Below are 22836 nucleotides of genomic sequence, written 5' to 3' on the forward strand. Positions count from 1 at the left end.
TCCTGAGTACCGTCAGGATCACGTCCAGTCCCGGAGAATCACCCTTCTTGAACATGAAATGATAAGTGATGCAAATGTTGAATAGCAACTTTTTTCCACTTGCCAAACACTTTGAAATTGAAGGAACAACTGTTCGGGGTGGAGACATCTAGAAGAAATAATCAAATATATATCACATTTGACTTCAGGGAGACCTTGATACCAATTTCGAAGATGTTGATAGCATAAAAAGTACCAACTTCAGACGATAAAACACAAAAAATCATATTTTCGAACAAATTTGAGGAAAAATTGGGGAAAAGGAATTATCTGCAGTAAATCAGGGTTTTCGGTATATCGGGGGTTTGCAGTAAATCAAGGGTTTTAATGAATATTGGTTGATTTTAGTGAGGCAATATCAATGATCTTAGAAATGATTAATGTTTTTTAAATACTAATAAGTTTCAAGCAACAGTGTTTTAGAAAAGCCATGGTATAGTATAAAGGACCTGATCATAAGTGTGAAATGTCTGCTCCTGATTTATCGGCCAGCCTAACGGCTATGGACTGGTTACCTCGCCTTTCTGCTGGTGGAGCAATGAACAACATCTCACATTCTACATATGTCCTTGAGGCACCTAAGGTTAGTATTTTTGAGATTAGATGATACACAATATAGTATACACAATGTAGTATTGTTTAATAATGATCATCAAATTATTGCTTAATTAAATAGAAGTAAAACATTTTATATCATCGGATGAAACAAGTACCTACACCATATGAATAGACTCTGGTGTTCTGAATTACACATCTTAATGTTGATATTAAATAACTGATATATTACAACTTATACTTGCTTCAGACAAGGAAAGCAAACTCCCATATTGTTGATATAAACGCTAAATACGTACCTAGTGAGGAAAGTCTGGTGAGTTAAAATTTAGCAAATCGTGATTTTCTGTGCAATATCATTCATAAAAATCTATTATATATAAATTCTCAAAATTGATTTACCAGTTCCATACTTTATTGTATTGAAATATAGATATACTATGTAAACAGGACGTACCTTTCATAATATAATAAATTTCGACAAAACCTCAGAACCCCTCTGTCAAGCCACCATACTCCTACGCAAACCTAATTACCTTCGCCATCAACTCGTCAGACAAGCGCAAAATAACACTCAGTGAAATATACTCTTGGATCTTACACCACTTTCCTTACTACAAGGGTGCTGGAAACGGTTGGAAAGTGAGTTAATTGATTAGATAATAGATAATTAATTAACTAATTAGCTGATCTGTTGAGCAATAACCCAACTTACCTATCATCTGAGAAGTGATAAGCTAGTTGTCTAATATATATAACTTTCTTTCTTGTCTGTGGGCGGACGTACTCTGTACTGTTTATCAGTACTGTGTAAATTATCGAGTGGGTCTCTGACTCTATTAAACAATCTACAGTAAGCTGATTATATAATGACCTTACTAACGCATACCATTATATATTTACATTGTACATTAATACTAGCAATTTCATGCTGTGAATCCACAAGTATGTTTAACCTAAGTTTTAAATTAAATCATGTTATAATTTTCAGAATTCGATAAGACACAATCTGTCCCTGAACAAGTGCTTCAGAAAGGTCCCTCGCAGTAAGGACGACCCGGGAAAGGTAATTAACTTTAACTTAAATAATTTAAGGGTGTAAGAAATAAGAATGAATTACTGAGCCCCGATACGTTACCCTAGTCCATGGGTAAACGATAACAAGTTCAATTTCCTTCCAGATGATTTTAGCAGTCAGCCCAAGTTATTTCTTTTTCCCATTTAATTCCATAATGATATAATATCTTATAGCATGTAAAATATGAGCATGTAAGCTTGTTATGCTGCACACGTTATATCATGATATCCTTTAAACTTCTACGGTACCTAGTTAACAAAAGATGTCATAATTAGAGTGTACATTGAGCGAGCACATCACGGCGAATCCTCCAACAAGCTCATCTCTATTGAGGGATGTGGGGAGGCAGTACACTCTGTTACACTCGGGTAATAAGTGTGTGGAGACAGTGCACTCTGTTACACTCGGGTAATAAGTGTGGGGAGACAGTGCACTCTGTTACACTCGGGTAATAAGTGTGGGGAGATAGTGCACTCTGTTACACTCGGGTTATAAGTGTGGGGAGACAGTGCACTCTGTTACACTCGGGTAATAAGTGTGGGGAGACAGTGCACTCTGTTACACTCGGGTAATAAGTGTGTGGAGACAGTGCACTCTGTTACACTCGGGTAATAGGTGTGTGGAAACAGTGCACTCTGTTACACTCGGGTAATAGGTGTGTGGAGACAGTGCACTCTGTTACACTCGGGTAATAAGTGTGTGGAGACAGTGCACTCTGTTACACTCGGGTAATAAGTGTGGGGAGACAGTGCACTCAGTTACACTCGGGTAATAGGTGTGTGGAGACAGTGCACTCTGTTACACTCGGGTAATAGGTGTGTGGAGACAGTGCACTCTGTTACACTCGGATTATAAGTGTGGGAGACAGTGCACTTTGTTACACTCGGGTAATAGGTGTGGGGAGACAGTGCACTCTGTTACACTCGGGTAATAAGTGTGGGGAGACAGTGCACTCTGTTACACTCGGGTAATAAGTGTGTGGAGACAGTGCACTCTGTTACACTCGGGTAATAAGTGTGGGGAGACAGTGCACTCTGTTACACTCAGGTAATAGGTGTGGGGAGACAGTGCACTCTGTTACACTCGGGTAATAGGTGTGGGGAGACAGTGCACTCTGTTACACTCGGGTAATAAGTGTGGGGAGACAGTGCACTCTGTTACACTCGGGTAATAAGTGTGTGGAGACAGTGCACTCTGTTACACTCGGGTAATAGGTGTGGGGAGACAGTGCACTCTGTTACACTCGGGTAATAAGTGTGGGGAGACAGTGCACTCTGTTACACTCGGGTAATAGGTGTGTGGAGACAGTGCACTCTGTTACACTCGGGTAATAAGTGTGGGGAGACAGTGCACTCTGTTACACTCAGGTAATAGGTGTGGGGAGACAGTGCACTCTGTTACACTCGGGTAATAGGTGTGGGGAGACAGTGCACTCTGTTACACTCGGGTAATAAGGTGTGGGGAGACAGTGCACTCTGTTACACTCGGGTAATAAGTGTGGGGAGACAGTGCACTCTGTTACACTCGGGTAATAGTGTGGGAGACAGTGCACTCTGTTACACTCGGTAATAGGTGTGGTGAGACAGTGCACTCTGTTACACTCGGGTAATAAGTGTGTGGAGACAGTGCACTCTGTTACACTCGGGTAATAAGTGTGGGGAGACAGTGCACTCTGTTACACTCGGGTAATAGGTGTGGGGAGACAGTGCACTCTGTTACACTCGGGTAATAGGTGTGGGGAGACAGTGCACTCTGTTACACTCGGGTAATAGGTGTGGGGAGACAGTGCACTCTGTTACACTCGGGTAATAAGTGTAAGGAGACAGTGCACTCTGTTACACTCGGGTAATAGGTGTGTGGAGACAGTGCACTCTGTTACACTCGGGTAATAAGTGTGCACTCTGTTAATAGGTGTGGTGTGCACTCTGTTTCTGGTAATATCTATTCACTACCATACCATTACTCGGTATCTCCGCTCTCAGAATATCTCCATTACTGCAGTTCATCTGCAGCACCAGCAGCTCACCTTACGCTTTGGTGCTAGTTTCGTGTGTTACGCAATAATATACCTTCAATACGTGTTGTGATAAGGTCATAATAATAATTATATGGCCATGTCTCAGAGATAACTGAGGACATGGGTAATTACTAATTACCGTGTGGGAGGGGGGGGGGGGGGGCTGTTATTAATTTGGAGAGGCTGTAATTAATGTGGGAGGCTGTAATTAATGTGGGGGGGGGGGGGCTGCAATTAATGTGGGAGGCTGTAATTAATGTGGGGGGGGGGGGGGGCTGTAATTAAAGTAGCTGATGTATTGGAGCGAGATAATATTGCATCATGTTGCAAAGTATCGCGTCCTCCACGAAATGAAATATTGATTTTATAACCCTGACCCGCAGTTTTAGAATGTTAATTGTTAATTGTAGTTCTCCCAGGGGTGTTACTGGATGTTAATTATAGTTCTCCCAGGGGTGTTACTGGATGTTAGGAGCGAGTGATGGTACAGATTCAGACGAGAACACGAAGAGTATCCTCCCTAACGTTAACAAGATGTGTATGAACAAAATCCAACAGAGAAAAAGAAGGAGTTCTAGTTCTTGCGGTGTAAGTACAATATTATTAAATTGTTTTTAATTACAAGTCTATTAAATTGTTTTTTATTACACGTCTATTAAATTGTTTTTAATTACAAGTCTATTAAATTGTTTTTAATTACAAGTCTATTAAATTGTTTTTAATTACAAGTTTATTAAATTCTTTTTGAGGAAGGAATGGCGACATGTCTAGAACCACCCACCCACCCCGTCTCTAAAATCCCACTTTTTTCCATTTCACCATTCGTAACCTTACACTTTTACTTTTTTTAAAAGGGTGAATGGGAAAATTAGAAAATTGGATGAGATATCCAGGGTGGGCAGTTTTATAATTACGTCATCATGCACGCCTCACATCACTTCTTCTTAATGATTTGTTGTGGATAAGTTTCACGTGATAGAAATAATAATTGTATCTACTTCTCCCCTTGATTTGCACACCACATTTTACAGCACACACATAGCACACAGTTGCTGTCACGTCACATGACATTTACAGCGCGTCACGTGACGTCACGTGACATTTACATCGCGTCACGTGACATTTACAGCGCCATCTGGTGGTCGGACTAATGCTCCTCTCATGAAATGTTACACTGAACACACACGTCAAGCTTCATGCTCCGCAGATTAGTGTTAGAGATTTACATTTACCTCATATCATCTTTAACTGAGTATGATACGTAAATTTACGTTTATCAGTACTATGTTTTTACTCGATTTAAAGAATTTATCTTGGGGCTGAAAAATGGGGGCTATAAATATCATGAAGAAATATATGATGAGACCTCACGGTTGACAGTTAAAATGACCACACGGTGATATAAAGTACAAAATGTTTGAGAGTGTACCCTGACAACACACGTTATGATTATGTATATCTCAATCCTACCTCCTGCTGGCTATCTTTACACCTTATCATTGAGAGCACGTGTCACGTGACTATTACGCACGTGTCACGTGGTCATTATGTCTCGTGTCACGTGTGAGCTCAAGCTGCCCTTTAATCATGTATCAGAGATTTGAACAGTACCCACACACTCCCGCCTCGTGTGTATTGTTACACTGGAATTGCTGTTTGATAGCTTAGGTATGTTGTTGTGGGTTCTACTGTAGTAACTGGTAGGTAAATGATACGCTAATCACAAGATACGGGCAAAATGCTTTGCACAAACTCAGAAAATAGGCAAAGCCGAATAAAATAGCTGCATAATATATGAACTTATGAAGATTGAGTCCTCACTCCTCAATAAAATGACTGTACGTGAAGATTCAGTCCTCAATAAAATGACTGTACGTGAAGATTCAGTCCTCAATAAAATGACTGTACAGTGTACGTAAGGATTCAGTCCTCAATAAAATGACTGTACGTGAAGATTCAGTCCTCAATAAAATGACTGTACGTGAAGATTCAGTCCTCAATAAAATGGCTGTACGTGAAGATTCAGTCCTCAATAAAATGACTGTTCGTGAAGATTCAGTCCTCAATAAAATGACTGTACGTGAAGATTCAGTCCTCAATAAAATGACTGTACGTGAAAATTCAGTCCTCAATAAAATGACTGTACGTGAAGATTCAGTCCTCAATAAAATGACTGTACGTGAAGATTCAGTCCTCAATAAAATGACTGTACGTGAAGATTCAGTCCTCAATAAAATGACTGTTCGTGAAGATTCAGTCCTCAATAAAATGACTGTTCGTGAAGATTCAGTCCTCAATAAAATGACTGTACGTGAAGATTCAGTCATCAATAAAATGACTGTACGACGTACGTGAAGATTCAGTCCTCAATAAAATGACTGTACGTGAAGATTCAGTCCTCAATAAAATGACTGTTCGTGAAGATTCAGTCCTCAATAAAATGACTGTTCGTGAAGATTCAGTCCTCAATAAAATGACTGTACGTGAAGATTCAGTCCTCAATAAAATGACTGTACGTGAAGATTCAGTCCTCAATAAAATGACTGTACGTGAAGATTCAGTCCTCAATAAAATGACTGTACGTGAAGTTCAGTCCTCAATAAAATGACTGTTCGTGAAGATTCAGTCCTCAATAAAATGACTGTTCGTGAAGATTCAGTCCTCAATAAAATTATGCACAGTGAAGATTCAGGCCTTTACAAAACCACTGTATGTGAAGTCCTCATCTCCAATCTTGGCACTTCTCCAAGACCATCTCACGAGTTCCACAGTTCTCACCAGCTTTAAAACATTGCCTCCCTCACACTGCCCCTGCTTGATAATCGTGTGTGAGCGACTCAGCCGTGTGATATGGTCATCTCTCTGCTTTTTAAACCTCTTTTTGTCCTGTAGTGTGTGTGCACGAGATATTTCATCATTGCAGCTTAACAGCGGAGTTGTGAGTTTTTACACTGTGGCTTTGACGTAAGGATGAGGGTAGATAGAGCATTCTGCTTTCGTCAAAGTGTGAAAATGGGATTAGTTTTGAGGTAATCTTGTTGGTTGGAATATTGGATGCGTGATTTCGTTAAATTCTTGGAATTCCTGACGTGATGATGGTGATTTAACCATGCTTGCAGCTTGTTTAACGTCATCGCTCAGAAAAAGTACATACTCGATCATTACTTTAGGTTAAGATCGACTGGAATTTTAATTTCACATATAGAATCACTTTACAAATTTGAAGATTGTTCTGGAAAAGTGGAATTTACAGACAGTGCTAAAATTTGAAGATTGTTCTGGAATAGACCAAGTATCAGTATTATCTAATGGATTCAACTGATTAAGCGACAATTTCCACAGAATCCCTCAGACTTGAACCAGTGTGTCACGTGACAACACACGTGACAGACTAGTTTGGACACGAGCCAACACACGTGACAGACTAGTTTGGACACAAGCCAACACACGTGGGCCGTGGCAGACTAGTTTGGACACAAGCCAACACACGTGACAGACTAGTTTGCACACAAGCCAACACACGTGACAGACTAGTTTGGACACGAGCCAACACACGTGACAGACTAGTTTGGACACAAGCCAACACACGTTATCACTTAACACTCTACATGTTAGAACATCCAACCTACATCGGAAATTCGATCATCTCGGCTCGTAAATCTGATTTTGTTCCCAAACCCTGAGCCCGGGCCGGCGCTAAACTTTTTAATATCCAGGGACGTAGTTCACCAACATTTACATTCTTTCTTGTAATCATTACATAGGATCGTTCACGTTTATATTATTAAAATTAGATTGCATATATAAGGACATCCCATACTTTGCATTTTTCGTGACGTCATAATGGCGGTTGCCATGACGACCTATAAGTCACGTGACCTCTAAAGGAGAGCCGTATTAATATTTTATCTGCCGTGATGACTTTATACACGATATTATTCGGTCCTACACACACACACGGTGATTTAACAGTCAATATACATCTCTTCATTTGGACTGTCACTGTCATTTTCACTAATTCACTGTCACTAATTAACTGTCACTAATTAACTGTCACTAATTTACTGTCACTAATTCACTGTCGTGCTAATTAACTGTCACTTTCGCTCATTTACTTAGAGAACAATATATGTTATATAAGAATATGTTCCCTAGAACTAGTCACTGTTCCTTGTTAGTGACAATGTCTGTCGGATTCCGGTTTCATCCTATTTTAACTTGGTTTGCGTTATTTAAAATGCTCTCTTTAGCCGGGCCTCCGTGAACGATCAGTCTCTGAAATAGTTGGGAACCGCGTTATATTATCTTCCCCTCCCTTTTTCGTTTCCAACCATTTCATTGCCGTAATGAGTTGTGTAAATCAGTAGATTTGTGTTTCCCTTTAAGACAACAGGTGCTTCAGATCATTAGGACTCATCACATACAATACAAAAGGTTACTGTATACTATGGAAAAAACAAAGGGACTTTGTGAGGGGCTTAATTTCACCATATTTGGTTATTATTTAGATATATTTTAGGATTATCTTAAAATTTATTCCGCTTTTATTTTTATTTCCACTCTCGATTCCTTGCTAGCAGTCCGGTTAATTTAGTACCTTTAGTGGGTCTCATTTTATCATTAGCTCTAATTAAAGAACCTCTCACCCTCTCAGAAAACTCCGTTTGGAGATATTCATATTCCTTATTACGCTCTAAGTTATTAATTAAAGAACCTCTCAGTCTCACCCTCTCAGATTTTCAACGCTCCGTTCATTTTTATAGCTTTATTATTTTTATCTTTTTACTACACTTACTAACACGTGCTTTACAAAGGAGCAATAGTTTGCGGAGGCATTCTAGAACGGTATATATTTTAGCTTTCAGTTTCTGTTTCATTATCTTAAAATTTATTCCGCTTTTATTTTTATTTCCACTCTCGATTCCTTGCTAGCAGTCCGGTTAATTTAGTACCTTTAGTGGGTCTCATTTTATCATTAGCTCTAATTAAAGAACCTCTCACCCTCTCAGATAACTCCGTTTGGAGATATTCATATTCCTTATTACGCTCTAAGTTATTAATTAAAGAACCTCTCAGTCTCACCCTCTCAGATTTTCAACGCTCCGTTCATTTTTATAGCTTTATTATTTTTATCTTTTTACTACACTTACTAACACGTGCTTTACAAAGGAGCAATAGTTTGCGGAGGCATTCTAGAACGGTATATATTTTAGCTTTCAGTTTCTGTTTCATTATCTTAAAATTTATTCCGCTTTTATTTTTATTTCCACTCTCGATTCCTTGCTAGCAGTCCGGTTAATTTAGTACCTTTAGTGGGTCTCATTTTATCATTAGCTCTAATTAAAGAACCTCTCACCCTCTCAGAAAACTCCGTTTGGAGATATTCATATTCCTTATTACGCTCTAAGTTATTAATTAAAGAACCTCTCAGTCTCACCCTCTCAGATTTTCAACGCTCCGTTCATTTTTATAGCTTTATTATTTTTATCTTTTTACTACACTTACTAACACGTGCTTTACAAAGGAGCAATAGTTTGCGGAGGCATTCTAGAACGGTATATATTTTAGCTTTCAGTTTCTGTTTCATTATCTTAAAATTTATTCCGCTTTTATTTTTATTTCCACTCTCGATTCCTTGCTAGCAGTCCGGTTAATTTAGTACCTTTAGTGGGTCTCATTTTATCATTAGCTCTAATTAAAGAACCTCTCACCCTCTCAGAAAACTCCGTTTGGAGATATTCATATTCCTTATTACGCTCTAAGTTATTAATTAAAGAACCTCTCAGTCTCACCCTCTCAGATTTTCAACGCTCCGTTCATTTTTATAGCTTTATTATTTTTATCTTTTTACTACACTTACTAACACGTGCTTTACAAAGGAGCAATAGTTTGCGGAGGCATTATAGAACGGTATATATTTTAGCTTTCAGTTTCTGTTTCATTATCTTAAAATTTATTCCGCTTTTATTTTTATTTCCACTCTCGATTCCTTGCTAGCAGTCCGGTTAATTTAGTACCTTTAGTGGGTCTCATTTTATCATTAGCTCTAATTAAAGAACCTCTCACCCTCTCAGAAAACTCCGTTTGGAGATATTCATATTCCTTATTACGCTCTAAGTTATTAATTTTCCTTGTGTTTGAATCTTGTCACTTTTTAACTGTTTTTAGTTTTTGTTATTTTCGGTCGATTTCTGCACTTTTACACTGGGTCATCATTCATAATTTCTGGGATTGAGACGACTTATATCAGCATTAAAGGAAGAGTTTGCTTGTCTGACTTACTTCATTAGACACTTCTGGTCAAGAACTGAACAAGAACCACATTCGAAAACTGGAACATCTGAATGACTCCGCAACCCAGGAATAAACTACTCAGTTATTATCGCTCAATAATCGGTTTGGTATCGACGTTACATACTTTATTTTATTTTATTAAAAAGCTGATTTTAGAAACCAGGGAATTAAAGTTACCCTCCTAAGGCTAACATTAAATCGCTGATTTTATTTATATATATCACTTTTTTTTTGTTCATTCTTTTCCTTCAAAACATTCCAGTACATTGTGCAGAAAGTTGGAGATGAAGCCGTAGTACGTACATGTAGCATTGCACTGGATCGAACTTGCAGAGTGTGGTTTCCTCCAGTCTGCGCCGCGCGCTTATATAAACATACGCGGCGCAGATCGACTGGTATGGAGGAGATTGCACTGTGTAGGCTCCGGTGTAGTGTGATATGTATGTACTACGGCTTTACAAATTTTGGAAGCATGTAGGGATATATTTCTGATACCAATCGTATATACTAAAAATACTCTAGCACAATTGTAACTGCAGTTTTACAGAACTCTAAATGCTTAATGAACACTCTTGCAGGTACCACCCGTATTCACACTCAGACCTGAGTTTAGTCATTTTCCGATACGAGATTGGGGACGGGTTCTATAAACAAACAAACAAACAAACAGATATATTTTACCAAAAACCATACAATTTGTTATTAATTTTCATTTCTCACCAACAACAACTGTGGGCGAGCAGAGTCAAAAGCATTTAAGTTTTCATCGTAGCTTAGGTTAATACATTAGGTTAATTTGATAATAAATGTGTAATTATTTGATAAATTTAACTTTATAATATTACAATATCTCAGTAATACTTTGATACATTCACTTAATCATGATAACTCGATCATAATCTTATAAATTTAAACTTTATTATAGTCGCTCGCCATGATGTGCTGTCTGCAACACGTAATAAACACTAGTCACTACACTGTGATGTTTATTTGTGAGCCACATCATGTGAACACTGAACAGTGATGATACGTAGAGTAATTTCAGTTGTAGTGACAGAGGTTTGGTCATGTGACAGAGGTTTGGTCATGTGACAGAGGTTTGGTCATGTGACAGAGGTTTGGTCATGTGACAGAAGTTTGGTCATGTCGACCCCACCTCCAGAAACACGGGAACCTGGGAGGAAATGTTAAACTCTCTAGATATCTAGATAGGATGTAATTTTGAACATATTTTCCATGAGGTCAAAAGCTATTGTTGTTCTTTTATTTATCAACATTCTGTGGAAATTCTGCAGAACTAAGAAGAGAAAAATGCTTTCTGAGGAATTGGTGACTAGTCTCTCTCTAGTCTCTCTAGTCTCGCTAGTCTCGCTAGTCTCTCTAGTCTCTCTAGTCTCACTAGTCTCTCTAGTCTCTCTAGTCTCTCTAGTCTCTCTAGTCTCACTAGTCTCTCTAGTCTCTCTAGTCTCTAGTCTCTCTAGTCTCTAGTCTCTAGTCTCTCTAGTCTGTCTAGTCTCACTAGTCTTTCTAGTCTCTCTAGTCTCTCTAGTCTCTAGTCTCTCTAGTCTCTAGTCTCTAGTTTCTCTAGTCTCTCTAGTCTCTAGTCTCTCTAGTCTCTCTAGTCTCTCTAGTCTCTAGTCTCTAGTCTGTCATGACTGGATCCGGAAGTTTCCATTTTGCCTTCACTTCAGAAAAAGGAGGTAGACAAGATTAGGAACCAAAGGACCAATAAAATTCCCAAGTTTTAACATCCTCATGACGTATAATATTCCGAAAACAGAAGGTACACTGCTCCATCTGGACAAGGTTTCTAATCAAACATTCTACATTCGTTGTCTTACGTGATGAACAAGTAGAACCTTCTTGATCATGCTAGAAAAATTAATTTATTCACTTCCCTACACACACGGAAGCTAAACCATAATCTGGAAACTGTTATCGTGGAAATCTGCCTTTTTAAAAAAAACTAACTGCCTGACCAAACCCCTGTCGCGTGACCAAACATTTGTTACGTGACTAAATATCTGTCATGTGACCAAGACCCCCACACCGCCCTGTCCTATCAGTATCCTATTTCATCGTTCGTCTTATTAATCCACTTACTGAATTCCCTTCACCAACCAGAGGTCTTCCCCGTGTCTTATTTCCACAAAATCTTATTAAATCACGTGGTATGATCGATGTGTACTGATTGGTTCAGAGCTCCCGATCTGTCCGGTGATTGGTGGAGGAGTTCCTGGGAATGGCAGGACGACCCGTTCATTCCCTGGTATTAGAAGGTTCTAGTATTTCAGTGAGTAATAAGCTGGAGGGTGTCTTTATGTGACGATCATCTTCTGCGAATGTGCATGTTGGGGCGTGTGCTGTGTGACTGCGATCTGACTGTGTGACTGTGTGACTGTGTGACTGTGTGACTGTGTGACTGTGTGACTGTGTGACTGTGTGACTGTGTGACTGTGTGACTGTGTGACTGTAATATTCCACATTATAACAGCCTCATTGTCTTATTAATGTACTACCAGTACCACCAGTAATACCAGTACTACCGGTACTACTAGTACTACCAGTAATACCAGTACTACTAGTACTACCAGTACTACCAGTACAACCAGTAATACCAGTACTACCAGTACTACCGGTCTCTTTATCAATAATGTCAAAATCAATAACTTCTCTTAAATGTAAACATTAACTCATTAGGTACGCGTGTAGTATGAAATAGATCACTGACTTATACTCAACACTCTTCTATAACTCTTCTACAATAATCATATAATGGGTTGCTAATTAGTTGAGTTTAAACCAGGCATCTAGCTACTTATATATCTATAAGAGGTTGATACTCTTCACTCTATCGAGTGTGTTCATTCGTAGGTTTAGAAGTTTGCAGGAAGTGCACTCAATTAAATAAGTGTTCTAATTAGTAAAAACTCACTCATTAGCGGTCACTTATTAACGGTCACTTATTAGCGGTCGGTCTTGAACAAAATGAGATAGTATCTGTGGCAGATACGTTTACCCGAGTTTTAGCCAATCCAAACCATGGATACATTACACTCAAACCATTACACTCAAACCATTACACTCAAACCATTACACTCAAACCATACATTACACTCAAACGTTTCCCCTCATTTCTCAATGAAGAGCTCAAATATAATAGCTAAGAGCTATTATTATATATAGAGGAGCTATTATTGCTCGGGGGATACATTTACTTCCATTACGAGATATTCATCATGAAATAGCTATTTCCAGCATATTTCTTTAAATAACTGTACAGTTCTACTTATACCACTTAAATGGAACTATTCTGGAACTTTCTAACAACTCACCTGTAGTCACTCTGTCGCTACGTGCTCCCAATTGGCTCCCAATTGTCTGCAAACTACTGTTATAATTATAGTTCTACAGTACACATTGTCCAATTGTTGGAACTCGTAGTACATTCCATTGTAGTACATTCCATTGTTCGCTGTGCTATTTCAGGCACGTGAGCTGATAAGACCCTTTTTAAAAGGATCCAAACATTCAACAGATCACATACAACTTGTAGGAATGGTATGTGATTATTGTGAAGGAGCAGTGTGAAGGAGCAGTGTTGTTGAACAAGCTTGGTGCCTAGTTGAAAGTGACGCGTCTGATTATAACGCAGTGATATTCACTATATATGTAATATTTATACTTTTAAGTGAGGCTATATCAGTATCTATTATTATACTCTTGTAGGAAGTAGCAGGTTATCTGTAGAGTTTAACAATGAAGACAGTGAGACTGCAGACTGCGACCTATCACAGTGTGGTGGAAAGGTCACGTGTAATAGAATAGCCAATAACAGACGTTATCACATTTAACTTTTCAGCCATATTTATCAGGCAAAAACACGATAATATTAGGTTGAGCCCATTTAATCCATACAATATATAAGGTGCCAATCAGGATTGAGGGCAATTTAAATTGAACTTGTAAATACTAAAACCCTAAACATCTAAAATTAAAATTAGCTAAACAGCTTCCAGTTTTATTTACAAAATAATTTACTGTTCCACTTTTACCTTCATTTTTGCCTCAATTTATACCTCCATTTTGCCTTCAATTTACCTTCAATTTTACCTCCATCCTGTGCCATGATCACATGCCTATCTTCTTCAAGTGTAATGTTGTTGCAGGCTATATAAACAATGTTTATATAGCTATATTGAACATGGCAGACAGCGGTGCAAGTCATAGTCTTCCTGGTTGATTTGCGTCATTCTAGCTCACCCTGACATAGTTAATGATATTTAGAAATATCTTTAACTTTTCCTTTAACTTTCGGTCTGAGCAGAAAATAGGCAAACGATGTTAATATCATTATTGTATTACGTATATAATACTATAAGTATTTATACTTTTATATCCATACCGTAATCGAAACGAATTTAAAGGATAAACTGTATACCCTAAACCATAATTTAGGCAGCAGTCTGTACATTATCTACCGATCAGACTCATCATCATCTATCAGCATCATATAGTCTAACCACCCTACTACTATACCAGTCTATACAATAATAGACAGCTTACAGATCAATTACAGATCAATTATCCAATTATATACCCATTACCCAGTTAAAGGCTTTTAGCTGTACATAATAGGTCCTCATTTGTACACCTAACAATTATAGACCAGTACGTATATATAGAGCGGAGTACATAACTTGACACATCGCCCTTTGTTAAGGTGAGCCGTTAGAACCGGTACAACTGCCAGGCTGTCACGTGACAGGTTATTTATGCTAATTACTTGTCAATGACTTTGGTCGGAGCTTCATGTAGTAATTTTATAACGTTAAAAGCTCATGAGGTGTGCTACAAAATCAATCACTTTTAACTGAGTTAAGGAAAACAGAATTTAAGGAAAACAAAATTCAAATTTTGTTGCCATTACAATGAACATTAATATCATAATAAATATAAGTAAAAATCCGATAATAAACTTGTTAGAACCAGTATTATAGCCCAAGATGCTCTACTAACAAAGAAAAGAACTAGCAGGTTCCTTCGAACACGCATACATAGGCCATACCGATCTAGTTATAATTTTACGTCATATCAAAAACTCTCATCATCTTAAAATACGAAAATAAATTTTATCAATTAAACAATATCAACATGCAATATGACCGAAAATATTCTGATTGGAAATATGTAAGGAAATTTATTTTTAATTCTTTTGCTGCTGTTTGCAATTTAGGTAGGCGCGGCACCGCGCCGAAAAACTCGCGGTGGCACGCCTAAACTAAATTTTGCGAGATAATTTAGCATGCTGACCTCGTGAGATATCACAATTATACTCGTTCTGGTTCGAAACGTAGGTCAGTACTTAAACCAAAAGCAGTTGTCAAAAGGAACCAGTTGCCTGTAAGAGCTTTACTAGCACCCCGATTTACCACCTTTGGGGCACACCCAAACTGTTATTGGGCGATTTGGCGACCAAATTTAAATGACCATGAATAGTTAGGTTGATCCATAACAGCCAAGAACATTTAAGTTTGCCTTTTGCTTGGATGTTAAATTCCAGACAAGTCTTCACTGCAAAGTTTTGTAAAAAGAAGGGCGGGAAAGTGGGAACTGAACCTGTCTAGCTGTATCAGACCATATCTACACATTAGAGACGTACCAATTAGCACAGTGAAATTCCCAGTGTAGCTCGATTACACGGCTATGCAGAACTCCTGAACAAATACTGGCTTTGTGTGCGTGTTGAGAACTTTCTGAAGCCTACATAGTTCCTAAATGAGTCTATAAAAGTTAATGGATGTGCTTATAAGTTAGAGTTCTGGAAATTTGCCAGCGTAATTGAATAACCTGGATCAAACGTGCTGTGACACGCGATATAGTTATTTGTAATTCTTCAGCAGTACAAATGTGACGCGCACGTACGTTTACGCGCGCGTTACTTGGGTTTAAGGGCGAAATTTTAATAATTTGCATGCGAAAAAGTTAAGATGACAAGCATGACATTATAATGAGTGACGTCACCCCTGAGTCCATCCCTTGCGTTCATTATAAGCACTTTCTCCGGGTTTAGTTTCATCGATTATCGCTTTGGAAACATGACGTCACGGGCGCACGCAATCATATCTTCATATTTATTTAAAAACTGACTTTCACTGGCCACATGGAAATGTGACGATTAATAATCCCGTCAAATTCCTCTCATTACCGTCACTTTTCTCCCACAGGAAAGGTCGCCGTATTCGACGGAGGAAGAGTTTGTGAACAAGTATTACTCTAAATCTGTGAAGTTCCCTGAACTACGTCAAGCTGACCCCATATGCTCCACTGCAAATGTTACGGTGGAGAAGCTCTCTGTTTCCCGTGAGTAATTGATAAGTTATTAAAAACTTTTTCTGACGACAGATTTGCCTACAATTTGCCCTGGACGGATGGGCATATAGATTATAGATTACTACGGTTGATGTTCTTATTTTTGCTAAATATAGTTTGTTTAAAAATTTAAGCCGTTTCAACGCTATAAGGCTGACTCAGTTTATACTCTTAACAGTATGTTACTGTTTTCAGAGCAAGGGACCCCACACTCGTCACCACACCCTACTAACGATACTAAAGCTAGTCTTGATTTGATGAGCGAGACCGTTTCTGATAGTACCATTGACAGGTTAGGTTTATTTCGTACCCGAGATTTATACAAAAATGATTTTGATTTGATCTGATGCTAGATCATAGAAGCTATATTGGCTTTTAAAAACGGTTTTGATCATGGCTTATCTGATTTAATTTTGTGCGGAACTACCTGCTAACTTAAAATCACTAATTGTCAGGTTAATACGAGAAAATGGGTTACATTTAACTGGATCATTCAAATCTCTACCCGATCTGACAGACCCTAACGGTCAGAGTTTTAACACTCTGATCTACAACAGTGGTAATAGAAGTAGAGGAGATAACCTCAACGAGAGTCTCACCACAAACCAACTTCTAGGAGGTGGGCTTATCGGCTAATTTGTTAATTATCAGCTAATTTGTTAATAATCAGCTAATTTGTTAATTATTTTATCTATTTTTAGTATAAGTGGGTTTCCGCATCAAAGCATGCACAAAAATGGATGAAGTAAGTCACGCACTAGATAGGGTTGTTGAAGGTTATTTGCCCGATAGGGAAAGTTATTATTTGCTGTGTAAGGATACACTGCTCTCTAATATTAGTAATTTAGATTCAATTAATTACGAAATTTTATTTCAGCATCAGATCCCACACTTCCACAGATGTCAGAATCGTTCAATAATCAAAAGGCTAACAATTTGAACAATCAGGACTATAGGGTAAGTAATGTAATAAATTAATTTAAGCGTATTTCATTTAAAATATCTAACTGATCGCTAATTGTTTGGAACCTTTTTTATTCATACAATATTTTTGTTAAAAATCTTAAACAAACCACTAACAAGTCAACAGAAATGTGCTATGTTGCAGGTCCAACATCTGATGGAGTCTTTCAGAGCAGATAGCGGCCTAAACTTATCAGCAACTCAGCTTACTGATCTGGCTGCTTCCTTCTCTACTTTCCTCAATAACAACCCAGTTCAGGTTAGTGGTGTGTGAATTAGTCCCCCTCTGTTTATCCCTTCTTCGCACACTCTAACCTGAACCTCCTATCCTCCCTTTATTTACCGGCCCCAGGACACGTAACATCCCAACTCAATGCAAACAAATATTTTAATCGTCAAATTCCGCAGGGTTTGTCTGTGTCGGACCAGGATTACGCCAGTATAAAAAACAGTCTGGTAAACCAAGCTCAAGAAGACGAGGTCGAGGACGAGTTTGATTGGTCCACGATACTATGAGCCAACCAATAAGAACAGTCAGACCAAATCATGTGACCTGAGCCAGCAAATCAGATCAGAGCAGTATTAAAAGTGGAGTTTATCCTTGCGACTTAGATGCTCAGCTGAATATGGGACGAATAAAAGAGAAAGTTTGAAGATAACAAGGACTTATCAATGGTTTAGTATATATTATGGAGATATTGGAACAGAATATCCAAGTACAAACTTTACTGTAGGAAGAATATTTTAGGAAACTGCTCTTCGTAATGTTGCGATCAGCTGATATTAGATTTAATGCGTTGATTTATACTAGATTTAAGAAAAAATTTCTTGTAAATTGTGAATTCAGAACAATATAAGTATATTTTTACAGTTGTAAAATCTTGTAATTACCCTAAATGTTGTGTGTTACAACCTGCTCAATATGTAGTTTGTACGTTGAGTATATTACGTTGGGAAGGTTTCCCTTTCTTACCTAAAATTCCTTATCTGAGGAATGCTATCAAAATGAAGTAAAATCTTGACGAAACTTAATGAAGCTATGAAGTCAACAGTCTTCAGTCACCCATGACCCATCTGCTTTTCAAGGAACTTTTCACTGTACTAGATAGATTGTGATATGGGTGACACCCAATTTGACCTAGTTCCCACACAGTTAATAGGGCGCCCAATCAGCTTAATTGGGTACCCGATCAGCCTAAATCCCAAAACGGCGCTCAAGATTTTACATCATCAGTCTAGATAAGGAGAGATTATCTAAAATTAGTGCGCAGAATTTAGATTATTTGATTTATCGGTAATTTTAGACGCAGTGGTTGTGGTACAGAAAATATTCTTATATAGCTCATGGCAGAAACCTTACTAATAATCGAATACAGACGGTCCAGTCGATTTATATTGATCTTTGAGAATTACAATTTAACCACTAACCATTTCAAAATATTCTTGATCCGCTTGTTTTGGTTATATTTAGTGTTATTTAGTTCAGTTTAAGTGTTAATCTGCTGGCCTGGTGTACAAACATGATTACATAATTATATAATTACATAATTACATAATTACATAATCACATAATTACATAATTACATAATTGCATAATTACATTACATCGGGTGTCACGTAACTAAACACGGTTCTTGAGTTAGCTGCCAGAAACAATTGAGCCATTTCTATTTTCTAACATGACTGTTATATCGGAGTTATAAAGTTATAAAATGTACTTTCAAACCTTGCCATATTTTCCAATTAATTAAATGTAATACACCATGGTTAGTGTAATGAAGAAGTAGGCCGTGCTTCAAAAACGTCTCAATTATGCTTCATTTTAATACATTAAACTCTAATGCAATTCAATGTAATGCAATGTAATGTAAATATCTTTGTACACCACCTTTATTATTATATGAGCTATTTCGTTTCTTAGTTAACTAACTAATGGGTGATGATTGGAATGTTGCTAGAGAAGAATTTCCAAGCTTTAATACAGTTAATTGTTTGCCAGAATTAGTTTCACGACTTACGATAAGCATATTTCTAAATTTAGCCTTTACTTATCATTTCTTGAAATTAGCCTTTCCGTTGACTGCTAATCAGATATATTGATAAGGAATTCATTAAGAAACATTTCTGTGTTCCTTAAGATGTGATGGATTTTTAAAACTGGTTTTATTAGCATTCTGAAAATGTCAGTTCTTTGAAATTTCAGTGTATCCTGTGAAATTGTCGAATTGTACAGTTTAATTTTTGTTTTTAAATTTTGTTTCTTTTCTTTGTGTTCGTGGGTATTTAAAGAAAAACAGGTTGAATGAAAAAGTCACCCTGTCAAATAAAATTTAAAATAGAAGAAAATGAATAATAATTCGGAAGTTTGATCAATTAATATCCGTGATTTACATGGTCTATATTTCGCTGCATCGATATGGGATTATTATGCTTAGTATGGGGTCGTTCACTCACATGCTGCGGAGAAAAAAGTGAATAATCAACAAAGTCGGTGTCGATTCATGCATCATGTGAACGATCCGCGATCTACCAGATTAAAACCTTGGCGAGCATTGGAGTTGCCGATTATGTCAAGAGTCGAGTTTTCTGATGAACTCTTACATTTTACAACCACTATTACATATTATTTCCGATCATTTATTAATTGAAATTCCACCCCATCAATGCAAAATAAATTAAAAGTACAGCCACATGCACAGGTGGATTTTTATTTTTATTTTGCTAGGAATAATCAGTATAATATTTATAAATGTAAATAGTTTGAATTTGTATTATGACTTTGTACCATGACTTTGTATTAAAATCATTATTTAAATATACAACCACAATTGAACTTGTCATACGTTGTATGACCCGCCGCGCGCACGGGTGCGCGGCTCCCCCTATATCGTTGAAAATGAAACTTTACTATAGTGAAGCGACAGTGGGGGTCACCACGTGATACAAAATTGAACTTGATTTATTTTTAAATCTATACGCCGCCTGCCAAAATAATTTGTAGCTAGATCGGATCTAGCTACAAATTATTTAAATATCAAGCTATACTACATATTATTGTCATTTAGTGCCACGACAATGGGGGTCAAGACTTGTATCACGTTGCGACCCCCACGGTCGTCCTGACGATACAGGGGGCCGGGGAGCCGCGCACTTCGTGCGCGGCGGGTCATACAACGTATGACAAGTCACGACGTGATACAATACTTTTTAATTGACGATGTCAATTCATGGCAGCTCGGCGCGGCACAGTAGCGCATTTCGCCGATCTAGCCAGTGTCGCTGTGAGAAGCCTTATTGAGTGCGCGGCGCGGCACAGTAACGCATCGCGCTACAAAATACTTTCAGTGACCAGTTGTCAAAACAGTTGGGAAACTTGACGGTTGCGTCAAATTTAGACGTCTGCTACCCACCTATACTATAATAGTGAATTAACGACAGTGGGGGTCACCACGTGATACAAAATAGCCTGAGGTCCCCATGTAAAAAAAAGCTGTTATCTCGCGGGTGTAATGATTTTACTTTTAGTGGGAACTTTTACTTTCAACTTTGGTTTTGGCAGGCGGCGTATAGATTTAAAAATAAATCAAGTTCAATTTTGTATCACGTGGTGACCCCCACTGTCGCTTCACTATAGTAAAGTTTCATTTTCAACGATATAGGGGGAGCCGCGCACCCGTGCGCGCGGCGGGTCATACAACGTATGACAAGTTCAATTGTGGTTGTATATTTAAATAATGATTTTAATACAAAGTCATGGTACAAAGTCATAATACAAATTCAAACTATTTACATTTATATGTTATAAATATTATACTGATTATTCCTAGCAAAATAAAAATAAAAATCCACCTGTGGCTGTACTTTTAATTTATTTTGATGGGGTGGAATTTCAATTAATAAATGATCGGAAATAATATGTAATAGTGGTTGTAAAATGTAAGAGTTCATCAGAAAACTCGACTCTTGACATAATCGGCAACTCCAATGCTCGCCAAGGTTTTAATCGAATCTGATCATATTTGCTTCCATAATCTCAGCGTTCTGCCATTGGCATTGTACTTGTAGATTTTTCGGGGAAGATAGAATTTGGTCGCTTCATTTTTATTTAATATGATTGTTCGATTGACGTAGTTTTCTACCGAAATTATATGCTCAGTGTTCTGAATGCAGAACTGTATTACTATTATGTGCAGGAAGACCTTGGCGAGCTTTACAAAAAGCCCGTTATACTTATAGTCGACTTTTCCGTTCACCTTTTTCGTTTAAGCACTTTACAGGCCAGTACCCATTGGTCACGGGATTGTTGATATATTACGTTGACACGTAACATTCCATTTTCTGATCGGATTCTTGACAAGATCCTTGCAAGGATCTTGTCAAGAATCCGATCAGAAAATGGAATGCTACGTGTCAGCTTGATTAAAGCAAGGAGTATAAAAGTTATAATCGAAAATAATCCACATAATAATAATTTCATGGTTAATAATTGACCGAGAATTGAGATATTTTCAGTACAAAAATATCACACGGTTTCTTTCATAAATCCATTCGACTTCGAGTTTGACCTGCTAGTCTTATCTATCTTATCAGTAACTAAAACCTTGCTCTTTGAATCAAGTTCCCCCATTTCAAGTCTAGTTTCGAAGTTTTTATCGCGTGACGTCATGCAGTTACGTGACGTCACAGCTTTCGCGTGATTTCGATCATGTCTGTCCTTTCTGAAGGGATTCTTCATGGGAATTGAGGAGGATATTTTGTTAATTGGAGGTGCTGAAGAGTTGATTGGTTCTGTGATTTTAATGTTACAAACAGACACAACACTGCTGGAGGTGGACACTAAGGAGGGAGAGCTAAGGAGAGGCGGATCCTGCCTACCACTTCCGGCTGAAGCAGGTCGTGTTTCAAATACCGGATTGTAGAACTGAAGGTCAGGGGTTGAATCACGTGATTTTGAGCTGGAACTATCACGTGACGTCACGTTCTGATGTGAGGTCGCTACAGCGCGTGGTGTGATGACGTCATGTGGTGTAGCGCGTGGTGTGATGACGTCATGTGGTGTAGCGCGTGGTGTGATGACGTCACGTGATGTAACGCGTTGTGTGGAGGGGTAGGACTTCTCGAAGGAGCAGCTTGTCATCAGGAACCATTTTGGCATGACAACGTTCACTGCTTCGTCACACCTGGGATAGAGCGTGGTCAAAGTATGGGGATCGGAAATGAGAGTTGAAAAGTTACGGTTACTATAGTATATATATATATACTATAGCAACCGTAACTATGTCTATAGCAATTTATATATAATACTCACTTAGTAACTGTCAGCATTGTTAAAGCTACCACATGATTTCACTATGAAAATGTAGTTCTACGACGCTGCCTTTTTGTACATAAAAAGCAGCTACTTGCAGCAATGCAGCTATTAGGCACTCAGTCAAAGTAAGACTTGATATGGGTTAACTATTGACTACATAATAAAATTATCTCATAGAGCACTAGACTAGTAAAACCAGTAGATATC

General features: G+C 38.0%; 2 protein-coding genes across 6 annotated transcripts in view; one reads left to right on the forward strand and one right to left on the reverse strand.

The window, feature by feature from the left end:
- The first annotated feature begins 435 nt into the window (after positions 1 to 435).
- LOC134813928 (forkhead box protein J3-like) lies at positions 436 to 19570 on the forward strand. 3 transcript variants are annotated; one of them, XM_063821864.1, is made up of 11 exons: positions 436 to 622; positions 845 to 910; positions 1087 to 1236; positions 1586 to 1660; positions 4143 to 4277; positions 16211 to 16346; positions 16551 to 16647; positions 16811 to 16974; positions 17233 to 17312; positions 17464 to 17577; positions 17727 to 19570. In XM_063821864.1, exons 1-11 carry the CDS (start codon positions 506 to 508, stop codon positions 17832 to 17834), a joined length of 1242 nt encoding a protein of 413 aa, XP_063677934.1. In that variant the 5' UTR covers positions 436 to 505; the 3' UTR covers positions 17835 to 19570. The 3 variants fall into 3 exon arrangements, with proteins under 3 accessions (XP_063677934.1, XP_063677932.1, XP_063677935.1); XM_063821862.1 differs by having other exon boundaries at positions 17446 to 17577; positions 17727 to 17918; XM_063821865.1 differs by lacking the exon at positions 17464 to 17577 and having other exon boundaries at positions 17727 to 17918.
- Positions 19571 to 21764: 2194 nt separating this feature from the next.
- The window catches only part of LOC134814034 (poly [ADP-ribose] polymerase tankyrase-2-like), a 40857-nt gene continuing 39785 nt past the window's right edge, over positions 21765 to 22836 (reverse strand). For 2 of the 3 annotated variants that reach the window (XM_063822011.1, XM_063822010.1), the window contains one exon: positions 21765 to 22498. In XM_063822011.1, the coding sequence (XP_063678081.1) occupies positions 21841 to 22498 (658 nt within the window). In that variant the 3' untranslated portion in view covers positions 21765 to 21840. The remainder of the gene's footprint in view (positions 22499 to 22836) is intronic. The other variant, XM_063822012.1, reaches the window with a different exon arrangement.

The sequence above is a fragment of the Bolinopsis microptera genome, chromosome 4, assembly GCF_026151205.1.
Source record: "Bolinopsis microptera isolate Bmic1 chromosome 4, MBARI_Bmic_1.0, whole genome shotgun sequence".
NCBI classification, from domain to species: domain Eukaryota; kingdom Metazoa; phylum Ctenophora; class Tentaculata; order Lobata; family Bolinopsidae; genus Bolinopsis; species Bolinopsis microptera.